The 12,962-nt window shown below is 50.2% G+C and overlaps 1 protein-coding gene across 2 annotated transcripts in view; it reads left to right on the top strand.

The window, feature by feature from the left end:
* Positions 1-12,962, top strand: part of PRICKLE2 (prickle planar cell polarity protein 2) — a 174,486-nt gene that overhangs the window by 110,322 nt on the left and 51,202 nt on the right. For both annotated transcript variants that reach the window (XM_062201204.1, XM_062201205.1), the window contains exons 3-6: positions 2,436-2,549; positions 5,271-5,408; positions 7,314-7,517; positions 12,500-12,686. In XM_062201204.1, coding sequence (XP_062057188.1) covers positions 2,436-2,549; positions 5,271-5,408; positions 7,314-7,517; positions 12,500-12,686 — 643 coding nt within the window. The remainder of the gene's footprint in view (positions 1-2,435; positions 2,550-5,270; positions 5,409-7,313; positions 7,518-12,499; positions 12,687-12,962) is intronic.

Here is a 12,962-nt window from a genome sequence, read left to right as displayed (position 1 = left end):
GAAGCTGTGTTAGCTCAAGTGCTGTGACAAACCCAGAGCTTTAAGAAGGTGGGCACCGGGGGGGGGGGGGGGGGTAGTGCAGAGGGAAGAGGACACTGGGCTTAGAGAGGTGAGAAGTCTTCTGTCAGTCACCTGCCAGTGGCATCTTCCTTTTTCCCCCCGCAGCCCTCCTGTTGGCTGGGTTTCCTGAGAAAACAGGACCTCTTTGCTGATTAACTTTTTCTTCTTTCCCTCTGAAATCAAACTGGTTTAAATTGTCTGTATCCTTGCCCTGTGTTTTTCTTGCTTAGGCCAAGCTAAGTGGCCCCAAGGTTAGGTCTGGCTCTCCAAGCCAGCCGTGTTGCTTCATAGTTTACAGTGGAAGAAAGTTCCAGAAGCATCTGGACTGTAGCATTTGCCAGAGGCCGGGATGGGAAGTCTGATGGTTGTCACACATTCCTGTGAGTTGTTGGCATTGGGGGCCACAGGCTGTGCTCCCGCTCTCTCATGTGATCAGCCCAGGCTTGGGTTGAGTATTCTGAGCACAGGTGTAACTTACCCGGGACCCGGGATGAGGAATGACAGTGCCATCACCGGGCCTTTGGAGCTCCCTGGCCGTGCAGTGGAAGGCGCGGGGGTGTGCCCGCCTGGGTCAGCCTGGTTCTGTCTTCCAGAGGGCTTGCTCTGAGCTGGTGATCCAGGAGGGCTCACCAGGATGCCCGTGCTCTGAGCAGGGAACACAGGGGTGTGACTATTGAGGGGCGAGCAGGAGCTGGCTCGGTCAGGTTCCAGCTGGACTCCGTAGCAGTTGTTCGTGGTGTTCTGTGACTATCGAGAGAGTTGTAAAACTTGCAAAGTGATGGCGCAGCCAGACCTTCTCCAAGCGCTCCTGTGAGTTGGGAGAAAGGGCCATTCCCCCAGGACTCCGAGACCGGGCCTGCATCCTTAGATCTGGCCCGGATCTGATGAGGCATATGGTCCAGGCCCAGTCCCCAGGAAGTTTCCAGGGTCGTGTGCCAGCAGCCAGCTCTTAATCCCAGACTCTCTTGTGGTCTGCGCTTTGCTTTGCTTTCTTCGCAGGGAGTGCTGGCAGTGTGTGGGCTGCCTTCAAAACCCGGAGCTTGCTCCTTCCAGTCTGGGGACGTGGCTGCCTGCCAGGTGTCTCCAGGGAGGAGTCCAGAGGCCCTGAGTTTGGAGAGCCGGCTAGTCTGCCACGGGCACCCTGTGGACGGTTGCTTCTGGGATGTGATAAGCAGGACTACAGGCCAATGATGGTGACCGGTTGCGATCATGAGTTACGAAAATAGAGATGGCTTTCACATTTTTTAAGGCCTTGTCATCGCAAAGCCTTTCTCTCTTTCTCTTCCAACACCATGACTTAGTTGCCGGAGATCAAAGTAGACTGAGCTTTCGCAACGCTTCACCCCAACATTCCCGAAGCATGTGTTTCTACCCCAGCCTCCCTCAACACAAAGGAATGAGACCAAATGTGGGGCGTGGAAAGGAGAGTGAGGAGTGTGGAGCCCCCAGTCTCTGCCCCCTCCATTTGGTTGAATGAGTGTAGTGTTTCACAAGAGCCGATCGGGCCAAGAAGAGGAACAGGAAAGTGTCTTCCATGACATTATCAGAGCTTGTGTTGTGGCATTTTTCTCTTTGTGCCTCTCCTGTCTAATGGCACACCTTCTCTTTGGGCCAGTTTGGTTCCCCCACCTCTGGTTTAGCATATAGCCGGATGGGATGGTGGCCTGTGTGTTGTTTCTGAAGCACCGTTAGACACTTGGTGTGTCCCAGGCCGGATGTCAGGGTTAACTGCATCTCAGAAGGCGCAGGAATGTGTCCTGACACTCGTTAACAAGAGCAGTCTAGGATGTGCCGAAATCCTCATGGTAACGAAGAGTTTTCATGACACGCTCTGCGTCCCGGATTTACCGAGTCTCTTTCTGGTGGCTGTCAACCTCTGCCTGCCTGACACACAGCTCACACCCTGGAGGGCTCTTCGCGTAGGTGGAGGCTCAGGTACCCAGGAGTTTGCCGAGTGCCAGAGCCTGGGTTTGGCTGCGAGGCCGAGGCAGGCGCTGACATATCCCTTTGGCTGGGGAGGCGCGTCCCAGGCTGGAGCCTCACGGAGAACATGGTAAAGCCAGCGCTCGCGGGAGTTTGCCGAGAAAGCTGTACCCTCCGGGTCCGCCAGCCGATTTGCCGATTTCTCTTTTTCGAGGAAAGTTCGCTGGCTGTATTTTAACTTGGCAGAGAGAGGGAGTTCTCGAGATGTGGGAGATGCAGTTGAGTGTTTAAGTGTGAGCTCCGTGACTGTTGAGTTTCATGAAGGCTGCGGGCAATGGAAGCCGGAGGTGGGGGTGGGGGGGCGCCTTGCCTGGTGCATCTTCTTCCCAGGCCCTCAGAGAGGGCGTGTGATCTGGGGAGCGGACAGGTGATCTGTGTGCTCTGTCTTTCAGGTGCACCAGTACTATAGCTGCCTCCCAGAAGAGAAGGTCCCTTATGTCAACAGCCCTGGCGAGAAACTGCGAATCAAGCAGCTGCTACATCAGCTCCCGCCCCATGACAATGAGGTAAGAGGCCAGAGGGGGCTGTGGCTCTTCAGCCAGCGGTCCCCTTTTCATGATCACGTGGCTGGGGTTAGTAAGATGGCCAAAGGAAAATTCTGGCACTTCGTTTTCGGTTTCACCCACCTTCCTAAGAGCCAAAAAGAAACTGGCCGACAGCCTCTGGAAAGTGTGACCCAAGAGGCAAAATGCCTTTGCATGATGCTGTAGCTTTCACGGCTGACACTGCTTGATGTTGGGGCACAGGGTGGGGAGGGGAGCTGGAGAGCACCAAAATCGTGAAGTTCACGTGCAGGCTATGTCCTGTGTTGGCCTGTGTAGTTATAGAGATGATGACCGAGATCTCTCGGGCCAGTCTCAGCCTTGCAAAAACATTGTGAGGCTTGAATTTTTGGCATCAATTCCTATTAAATGCACTGCCCTAAGTAGTCATACAAGCAGACCGAGGGCTCGAGACAAGTGTGTGTTTCTCGGGGTGACGTTGGACTTGCCAGGGCATCGCGTGTATGTTTGAACGTGTGAGTTGCAGTCTGTCCTTTCTTCTGAACTCACAAACCTAACCAGCACAACTGAAGTCTCTAACCCTGCTTTTACAAGATCTTCATGCTGGAAGGGTTGGGTCAGTAAGGTTGGAGTTAAATTGCAGCTATCAGTTTTAAAACTCGGGATCTTGTGGAATGAAGCTGCCTACGTATTTCTTGCTGCATTTAAGACAGAAATAGATAGGATTTGTCACTGGAAGGAGAAACCCCTTTGGAGCGCCGGACTCCACTTTCTGCCCACTTTGCCCACCCACACACTGCATCCTGATAGCCCAGTCCTGGGGGAAATGAGTGCTTGTTCGTCGTCGTCTTTCCACATTCCGATCAAAGGGGCTCATCCGAGAGCCTCAGAAGTCGATGGAAGTGAGCGAGACACGAGCTCTACCAGCAGAGCAACTCCTAGAAAGAGATCGCAGGTCCCCGTCCTGCTGCTGATTTCCAGCTTCATAAAACAAATATAAAGAACACTGTCTCCTTTAAAGCTGCGAGCAGGCATTGTAACCCGATGCCCAGCTAACTGATCTGGAAGTGAAAATGCGGGTTTTTACAAGCAGGAGGGGTGTGCCTTTCTTTACAAGCATGTCCATAAAATGTCAGTGGCGTAACCCTCTATTCTGGGCTGTTCAGAGCACTACGGCTCTCGCTCTGTCTCTCTGAAATATTCTCATGGAGACGTTGCTTTCTCTTTAACTCTTGTTGCTTGATCATGGTGGATGACCTGCTCTTCTCCTTTGAGTAGTTTTTTCTGTTTATGGTTAACAGTGCTCTGATGAGAAGAGACCCCATCAGATCTCTACTTCCTATTGGCGGAATTCTGTCCGTGTGCCTCAGTAGTGGGTGCTTAGCCCATTGGACTTGGCCTTTGGAGGGCAAAGGATGATCGTAAAGTCAGTATTTCATCAGATAAGACAATCTTGATGCACAGTCGTGCTGTCTTGCAAAGGAGCAGACACGCATCCTAGTTGGAAGATCTTTCACAAGTCAGCTCAAGTCTTCAGCAACCCTTTTTGTACCTAAGCTGCTGCTCCAAAGAGGGAAGATGGGGTTAGGACCCTTTTTCCTAACGGGTGGTAGGTCCAAGACTTGGAAAGGTGTGTGGACGCTGCAGGAAGTAACATCAAACCTTTTAACACGTATTCCATTCATGGAGATCCTTGCAGTGGTTAAATACTCAAGGAGGAAAATTCTGTTTGATCCAAGCACAGATCTCTGTCTTGTGCTTGTCTCCAGTCTGAAGTGGCATCATGGGAGGCTCCTTTCCAGCATCTCCCGTAAGCAAAGCCGCCGGCTAGCATCTTACAATAGGACTTTGTTCTCACCCTACTTAGCTTTATGGTCACCATTTGTTTTTTGCAAGTGATATTGATTTTCCACTTATAGTCATAATATATTTTCTTTCACAATAAATGTATTCGAAGTGAATCCATTGTTAAAAAAAAAAAAAGCACTTAGTAAATAACAGTTCAAGAGTATGGCTCAGTTTCTACCATGCACATAAATCAGGGGAGAGAATAGGAAATACTGGCGCTGAATCTCTTTTGTAATAACCCCGCCCTTTTAAATCTGAGTCTCTGTTTCACAAGAAGGAAAATACATTTTGCAAGTTGACACACCCAACCACAGAGCAGCAGGCAGTGGTTTTCAGCCTGTATGCAAATCAGCTGTGGGGACTTCGCACAGGGGCTTCCCTGCAGCAGCCTGGATGTTTCTGGATGCATTTCCCCAAGCTCAGGCCTCTGTTTCCCCATTTTCCCAAGACGAGATGAGAAGCCAAAGCCGTGAGCATATTCCCGTTGTTCTGGCTCATGGGCCTGGAGCCATTCTTGGGTGCCCAGGGTTGCGGTTGTGGGCACAGGCTGGTGAAAGCATCTACTCCCAGAATATAGACAAGGGGAAACTCCCCAGATCTTGCCCAGCACCAGGCCACACCAGATGACTTGGATCTTAGTGTCGGGGCCAGGGTGAGGGACAGGTCCTGACCCTTGGCCTTCCAGAAGCCCTTTGGGCAGCCCATGGCCTTAGCAGAAGCTCGGTTTCAATAGCCCTTGTCCCCGTCTTGATGAAGCTCATGCCAGGGCCGTACAACCAAATTGCTGGGCTTTCTCTGAGTGTGTTCTGGGCTGTGGGCTTCAGGAATTTAAGGGGACAGGGCGGCCTCCCTCTGCCATGCTTTGTGTCTGTGCAGGTTCGTTACTGCAACTCCCTGGATGAGGAAGAAAAGAGGGAGCTGAAGCTCTTCAGCAACCAGAGGAAGCGTGAGAACCTGGGCCGAGGGAATGTCAGGCCGTTCCCCGTGACCATGACCGGAGCTATTTGCGAGCAGGTGAGCCTGGGACCATGAAGCCCCACTGTCCTGGCATCCTGTCATTCATGCATCCCCTCAACAGCTGGGTCGCCGAGTGCCTGCCATGTGCCTGGCTCCGTTCTAAGGCTTGGAGATACCGCAGTGGACAAAAGGGAAGTTCATCTTGTGCTGTGAGGGTCATGCGTTGTGGGGAGAGAAGTCACATCAGCAGTATGGCCACTGAAGGAGGAATGGTACAGCAGGGAGGGGCTGGGAAACACCGGCAGGGTGAGGAGACTGCACACTGAAGGGGATGGCAGCGAAGACCCCCCCCCCTGCCACCCAGAGAAGAAGGCATCTGAGCTCAGATGTGCAGGAGGGAGGGAGTCACGCACATCGCAGGCCACAGGCCTCGACCCAGGGGCATCTGTTGCATTGGGAAAGTAGCAGGTTGTCCCATGTGGGTGCTACAGAGGGGCACGGGGGAGGGGTAGCAGATAAAGGCAGAGTTCGTGCAGGGCCGTAAGAAGCCATCCAGAGCCCTGAGCAGAGGAGTGACAGAGAAGGTCCAGGTCAGTGGGACCGAGAAGCTAGTTGACCAAAGATTTGGCAGTGTGGGCGTCAGCTCTGAAAAGCATCCTGAAGACGCACCCTTGAGATGCAGGTGGTCTGTGTGTAGGATGTGAGATTTAGCTGTGTTCAGTTCTAGGCCTTTGATACTCTCAGATCAGATTCCTGGAACCAGGCTAGCTGGGCTTCCCTAAGGGAGAAGAGAGCTTGGGCATCTTGCAGGCAGATGCCCAGAGTAGCACAGAGGAGTGCCAAAGATACGGAGGCAGAAAGACCTATTGAGAGCTTGACTTACGTGTCTTCACCCTGACCAGGTCGGTTTCCTCAGTTTTGTCATCTGCAAAGTGGGGGTAACAAACCTTCTAGAACTGTGGTGAAGATGAAGTAGGATTATACATGTGTGCTGTAACTCTGCTAATATTGTTGTGGAAGGTAGGGCTGGTACTTCCTATGACATGGTATCTTCCTTTCATATAAGCTCCGAGAGACTGCTCCATGAGAAGTGCATTTCCTTTCTCTGTGGTGCATTTCAGCCCACACCATGTCCATAGTATGGGAAAGATTGGGAGGTGGCGTCTCTACTCTTTCAAGATTGTTCCCGGCGCTCAGACTCAAGCCGGGACGTTCACGGCCAGCAGCGTGGTCTGCAGAGGGCATTCCCCTGGACCTCCTGCCTCGCACGTTACCCCGTGACAAAGACCCTCACACCACATCCTTTTTATCTCAGCCCTGGCTATCAGCATCATCCTCCGTGCTTCTACCTTGTTCCTTTCTGGAGAGAGGAGGGAGCTTTGGAAAATGAATGAGAAGGTATGGTAGGGGTGCCAAAGCTTCCCTTCCTCTAGTCTGGCCTGAGGAGCAGTGCCAATTCCACCAAGACCGTGTGAAAAAACCTTAGAGGAGGAGGCTGACAGCACATCTGAAAGGCATCCAGAGAGCGCAGTTGAAGGTGGGCACATCTGTGTGCACCTGTTCCCCTTCGATGCAGCAGCGCAGGCTCCGCCCCCTTCCCGTCCTCAGAGTTCATCTCCTGGGATTAAGCTCAGCTGTTCCCCTGCGTGCAGTTTGCAGCATCTGAAAAGTAATGAGACCTGCACTCTATGCCTGTTTGCCTGCCCCCAGCAAAGTCCCCATAAGTTAGTGTGTAAGTGATAACGGAGTCTTTCTCTGCTTCCCAGCTGTGCGATTCCTTCCTCCGTCAGTTACCGTCTCATTAAAGAAGGCAGAGTTAGGGATGAGGGGTGGGGCATGGAAAACCTGCCCGCCTCACGTGTACACGAGAAGTCAGTGCTTGACCCCCAGCTGTTGGTGGTAGGAGTTTACCACTCGAGAGGTGGGACTGGGGTTCAGCTGATGTCTCTCTCTGCCTGACAGTGCGGAGGCCAGATCAACGGCGGGGACATCGCCGTGTTCGCGTCGCGCGCAGGCCATGGCATTTGCTGGCACCCGCCCTGCTTCATCTGCACCGTCTGCAACGAGCTCCTGGTGGACTTGATCTACTTCTACCAAGACGGAAAGATCTACTGCGGCAGGCACCACGCAGAGTGCCTGAAGCCACGCTGCGCCGCTTGTGACGAGGTCAGAGCATACTCCAGTGGGGTTTGCAGGCCTGCCTGTCACCCGTCATCTGTGCCGTGGTCTCTATGTTCTCTGCCTGGAAACCCCAGGCCATTTCCACTCTCTTCCGTTAATCCTTTCCAGGGAGAAGCCCCACCCGGCCCTGCTGGCTGGAACGCGTGGACTGTGGCCCACTTCGTACTGCCTGTGCAGTCTCGTAGCTTCCCACTGGGAAGGCATTTTCTGTAGCCAGGCACATTCCTGAGTGGCATGCAACCGGCTGTAGGTCAGTTCAGAATTTTTAAAAATAGGCATTGCACGGTGATAGATTGCAGCTCATGTCCCCAGGAGGCAGCCTCAAGAGTGAGTGCCACCTACGACTTAAAATGCAGCAGGCCTTCATTTCACTCAATGACAAAGGACCTAGGTGCTGGTGAGATAATATCACCTGGGGCCTTCCTACCCATCTCATTTGGGTGACCACGCTTGGGATGTCTACAAGACACTGAAACCACGTGGCAGCTCAGTGCTCAGCGTGTGGACCCTGTCGTTAAGTGACACTGGGCAGTGGTTCCATTTCCCAAGTTCAGTGGGACGGGTTCGTTATGGAAGAGGAGACAATGAGGAGCATTCTTGGGCTCCCCGACGGTTTACAGACAGTCTGAGTGGAAAATCAGATGGCAGGCAGATGGCTACTCCACCCTGAGTACGAGGAGGGATTTGAATTGGCTTCGCTGGGGGAAGAGTGCAAGATAGAACCCACAGCCCCTGCATGGTTTTCTTCCCCATTGTACCTGCAGAATAGAACAGAAAACCGGGCTTAGCTTTGAAAGTCGCAGGAAGAAAGAATGTTCTAAGCCTGAGCACTTTGATGGGAGTAATTTGGGGAAGGTATTGAGCAAGGATTTCCTCCTGTGCAGTGGAGTTTTGGGGGCTCGTCTGGCCTTACAAGGAACAGTGTGGAGGTGACACTTCTTTCTCAGTCACGGTCCACCATTGCGTGGTGGTTTCATTTCTATTGACTAACTGTCTGTGAGAGAGTTGCCCTTTCAGGAAGAGGTTGATCAGACTTAGCCAACTTGGAGTCTAAGGCTAAGTATGTTGTAGAGAGAACTTCTAGGAAGATAACGGGAAAACGGAACTCAGGTCCAACTCTGTTGCTCTGATGGCAGCCGTGTTAACTCATGCCTCAGTTTCCCTATCCAGAAATCAGGGCATAGAGCTGTGCTCTCTAGTAGCAAATAGAATGTGATGGATGGAGTGAGTGTGCTTGGAGTTTTTGTGTGTTGACACAGAACTGGCATAGCATGGAAGATCACTCTTCGAAGGTGTACAGTTTGAGGTTCCTAGCATCCAGGAGCCCCCCCGCCCCTCTTTGTGGGAGATACATTCTAAGACCTCAGTGGAGTCCGAAACCACTAACAGTGCTGAGCCCCATATATGCTAATTTTTTCCTATACCAGTATAGGCATGATGAAGTTTAATTTAAAAATTAGGCACAGTAAGAAATTAACAACAGTAACCAATAATGAAGTAGAACAGTTACACCAATGGAATGTAATGAAAATTAGGTGAATTAAGTCTTTTGCTCTTAAAGGAGTCCCCACAAATATTAATCTTTTTGGACCACAGTTGGAACCACGGGAAACAAACCACAGAGAACAAAACCATGGGTAAGGGGGTGGGGGAAGGGCCACCGTATTCTCTGTGTTTTACAACCATCGCTCCTATCAGATTTCACATTGTCTCTGTTGACCACAAAGGAATTTGATATCCATTAGCAGTGCCATCCCTTTTTCTCTTACCCCCACCCCTTGTCAGCCATTTATCTACATGCCCTCTTTGTGAGTTAACATAGTCTAGACATTTCATAGAAAGAAAACCAGGCCAGGTGACCATTTGTGTCTGGCTTCTTTCACTTAGTGTGATGTTGTCAAGACTAATCCATATCATAGTATATATTACTACTTTTATCCTTTTCAGGGATGGATAATATTCCATCGCATGTATGTATCACATTTTGTTTGAACATTTAGTAATAATGGGCATTTGATTTGTTTCTACTTGTTGGGATTATGATCAATACTCTTATAAACATTCATATACAAGTTATTTGAAGATTTCATTTATTTACTTGAGAGGTAGAGTTACAGACAGAGAGAGGGAGAGACAGAGAGAAAGGTCTTTCATCTGTTGATTCACTCCCCAAATGGCCACAATGGCTAGAGCTGGGCCTGTCCAAAGCCAGGAGCCAGGAGCTTCCTCTGGGTCCCCTACACAGGTGCAGGGGCCCAAGCACTTGGGCCATCTTCTGTTGATTTCCTAGGCCATAGCAAAGAATTGGATCAGAATAGGAGCAGCCAGGACTCGAATTGGCACCCCTATGGGATGCCAGCATAGCAGGCAGAAACTTAGCCTACCACGCCATAGTAGTGGCGTGGAACTACAAATACATGTATCTATACACTTATATACAGTTCACTGAGTCATATGCTAATTCTAAGCTTAACTTTTTAAAGGAATGTGAAACTGTCTCTCGATACAGCTGTACCATTTTACGTTCCCCTGCCAATGAGTGATGGTTCCACTCTGTGCACATACGCGCTAACGTTTGTTATTGTCGTCTTATTACAGTTATGCGAGTGGATATGAAAGCACATCACACTGAAGTTTTGATTCACATTGTAGTACCAGCTAGTAATGCTGAGAGTCTTTTTATGTGTTCATTGTCTATTTATACATGCTGCTTTGTGAAAGTATATCTATTTAAATCCTTTGCCTGTTTTTGATTGGATTATTTTCATTGATCTTTGAGTTAATTGTGAGAGTTGTTTACATATTCTCAATACTGGTCCCTCATCATAGATGGGATTTGCAAATATCTTCTCACAGTCTGTGATTGTATTTTCACTTCCTTGATGATGTCCTTTGAAGCATGAATGTATTTACTTTTGATGAGGTTTGCTTTATTTTGTTCTTTTGTTGTTTATGTCTTTAGTCATTGCTAAGAAACCATTGCCTAGTCGAAGGGCTAAAGATTTACACTTACGTTTTCTTCTGAGAATTGTGTAGTTTTGTTGCTTTTACATTTAAGTCTTTGATCCCTTTTGAGTTAATTTTTAAAAATATTTTATTCATTTATTTGAGAGGTAGAGTTACAGACAGTGAGAGGGAGAGACAGAGAGAAAGGTCTTCCTTCCGCTGGTTCACTCCCCAAATGGCCGCGATGGCCGGAGCTGTCCCGATTCAAAGCCAGAAGCCAGGAGCTTCTTCCAGGTCTCCCAAATGGGGACAGGGGCCCAAGCACTTGGGCCATCTTCTGCTGCTTTCCCAGGCCATAGCAGAGAGCTGGATTGGAAGTGGAGCAGCCGAGACTCATACTAGCACCCATATGGGATGCCAGCACTACAGGCAGCAGCTTTACCCACTACACCACAGCGCCAGCCTCCCGAGTTAATTATTTATACATGGTGTGAGATAGGAGTTCACATTCATCTTTCACGTAAGGCTGTCCATTCATTCCAGCCCCATGTGTTGAAGAGACCATTTCCCCGGGGGGGGGGGGGGGGGGTTGGCCGTGTTCCCCTTTTGGACATCCATTGACCATATATGTGTGGGTATATATATTTCTGGATCCTCAATTCCATTCTGTTCATTTATATGTGCATCTTTGTACAAGTACCAAACCAACTTCTTAACTGTAGCTGGGTGGTAAATTTTTGCTTGGAAATTTTTTTAAAAATTTAAGTATGTGCTTTGAAATTTCAGTCAGCTCTGTTGTCAGGGGTCAAAACACAGGTGTTTCTGGCCGGCGCCGTGGCTCAACAGGCTAATCCTCTGCCTTGCGGCGCCGGCACACTGGGTTCTAGTTCCGGTTGGGGCGCCGGATTCTATCCCGGTTGCCCCTCTTCCAGGCCAGCTCTCTGCTATGGTCCGGGAAGGCAGTGGAGGATGGCCCAAGTCCTTGGGCCCTGCACCTGCATGGGAGACCAGGAGAAGCACCTGGCTCCTGGCTTCGGATCAGCGTGGTGCGCCGGCCACGGCGGCCATTGGAGGGTGACCCAACAGCAAAAGGAAGACCTTTCTCTCTGTCTCTCTCTCACTGTCCACTCTGCCTGTAAAAAAAAAAAAAAGAAAGAAAAGAAAAGCACAGGTGTTTCTGAGGGCTGGGCAGTGCTGTGAATGAGTTGCCCCACGGAAGGCAGTGTGGAGTGGTGAAGAATAGGGGAAAGTGGAGAACTTGCCAGTCACCTGAGAGCAGCAGCCCCTCTTAGCTGGAGGCTATTTTTGCTGTGGAGGAATATGTGCTGAGCATGGCCATGTGTTTTGTTTTCAAAAGAGAAACCAGGATTTCTGACATTTCCCATTTTCTTAAAAGTACCACGGATGGGCCAGATGATTGGGGCGCAAGTTCAAGTCCCAGTGCTCTGCTTCCAATCCAGCTCCCTGCTAATGCACCTGGGAGGTGGCTGATGTTGGCTTGAGCACTTGAACCCCTGTCACTCCCATGGGAGACCCCAGATGGAGTTCCTAGCTCCTGACTCTGGCCTTGCTTAGCCCCAGCTGGTGTGGTGAATTGGGAAGTAAACCAGTACATGGAAGATTTCTCTCTTTCTCTCTCTCTCAGTCTCTCTGTCTCTCTCTCTCTCTCAGAAAAGACGTGTACGTCCAGTGTGCTTGTAAAGTCTCAGGCCGTCACTATTTGATCCTGCTGTTTATCTTCAAGGTTGATCATGCTTTCTCTTACTGAGCTGTGATGGAGTTCATCATTGGCCAGGCCAGAAATCATGTTGAACTATACTTTAGGCGAATTGCTGTGTGGGAGCTGACACTCGTGTAGATATTAAAGAATAAGCATAAACATGGAGATTTTTGTTCAATGATTGGTGAGGAAGACCTGCTCTCTGACCCTTTGGTTGGGGGCTCCTGCAGATTTTCCCTTTCAAAGTGTGGGGCCGGGGGTGGGGTGTCTCGAATACTGACCATTGGCTTCCCGTCTCCAGATCATCTTTGCCGACGAGTGCACGGAAGCTGAGGGGCGGCACTGGCACATGAAACACTTCTGCTGCTTTGAGTGTGAGACGGTCCTGGGCGGCCAGCGCTACATCATGAAGGAGGGAAGGCCCTACTGTTGCCACTGCTTCGAGTCCTTGTATGCGGAATATTGTGACACCTGTGCCCAGCATATAGGTGAGGCAACCCTTGGCACTCAGCTCCATCCTTCTGTGACGGCCTCTTCTTTGTATCTGTGCTAGTAGAATCCCTTTGGTTATATGTAATACATACCCAACTCTTACCTGTTTAAGTGAAAAATGGAATTCCTTGACTCATGCATGGTACTGCAAAAGCTGAAGAGTATGATGGCTTCAGGTAGGGGTAGATCAAGGTTTCGACCACAGTCTGCTTTTCCCATATATCCCAGCTTACCTTGCCTTCTGTTGGTATTCTGTGGGAGTGAGTCATCTT

The sequence above is a fragment of the Lepus europaeus genome, chromosome 9, assembly GCF_033115175.1.
Source record: "Lepus europaeus isolate LE1 chromosome 9, mLepTim1.pri, whole genome shotgun sequence".
Taxonomy (NCBI): domain Eukaryota; kingdom Metazoa; phylum Chordata; class Mammalia; order Lagomorpha; family Leporidae; genus Lepus; species Lepus europaeus.
Note: the sequence above shows the minus strand (reverse complement) of the source record. Positions and strands in the feature narration are given on the sequence as shown.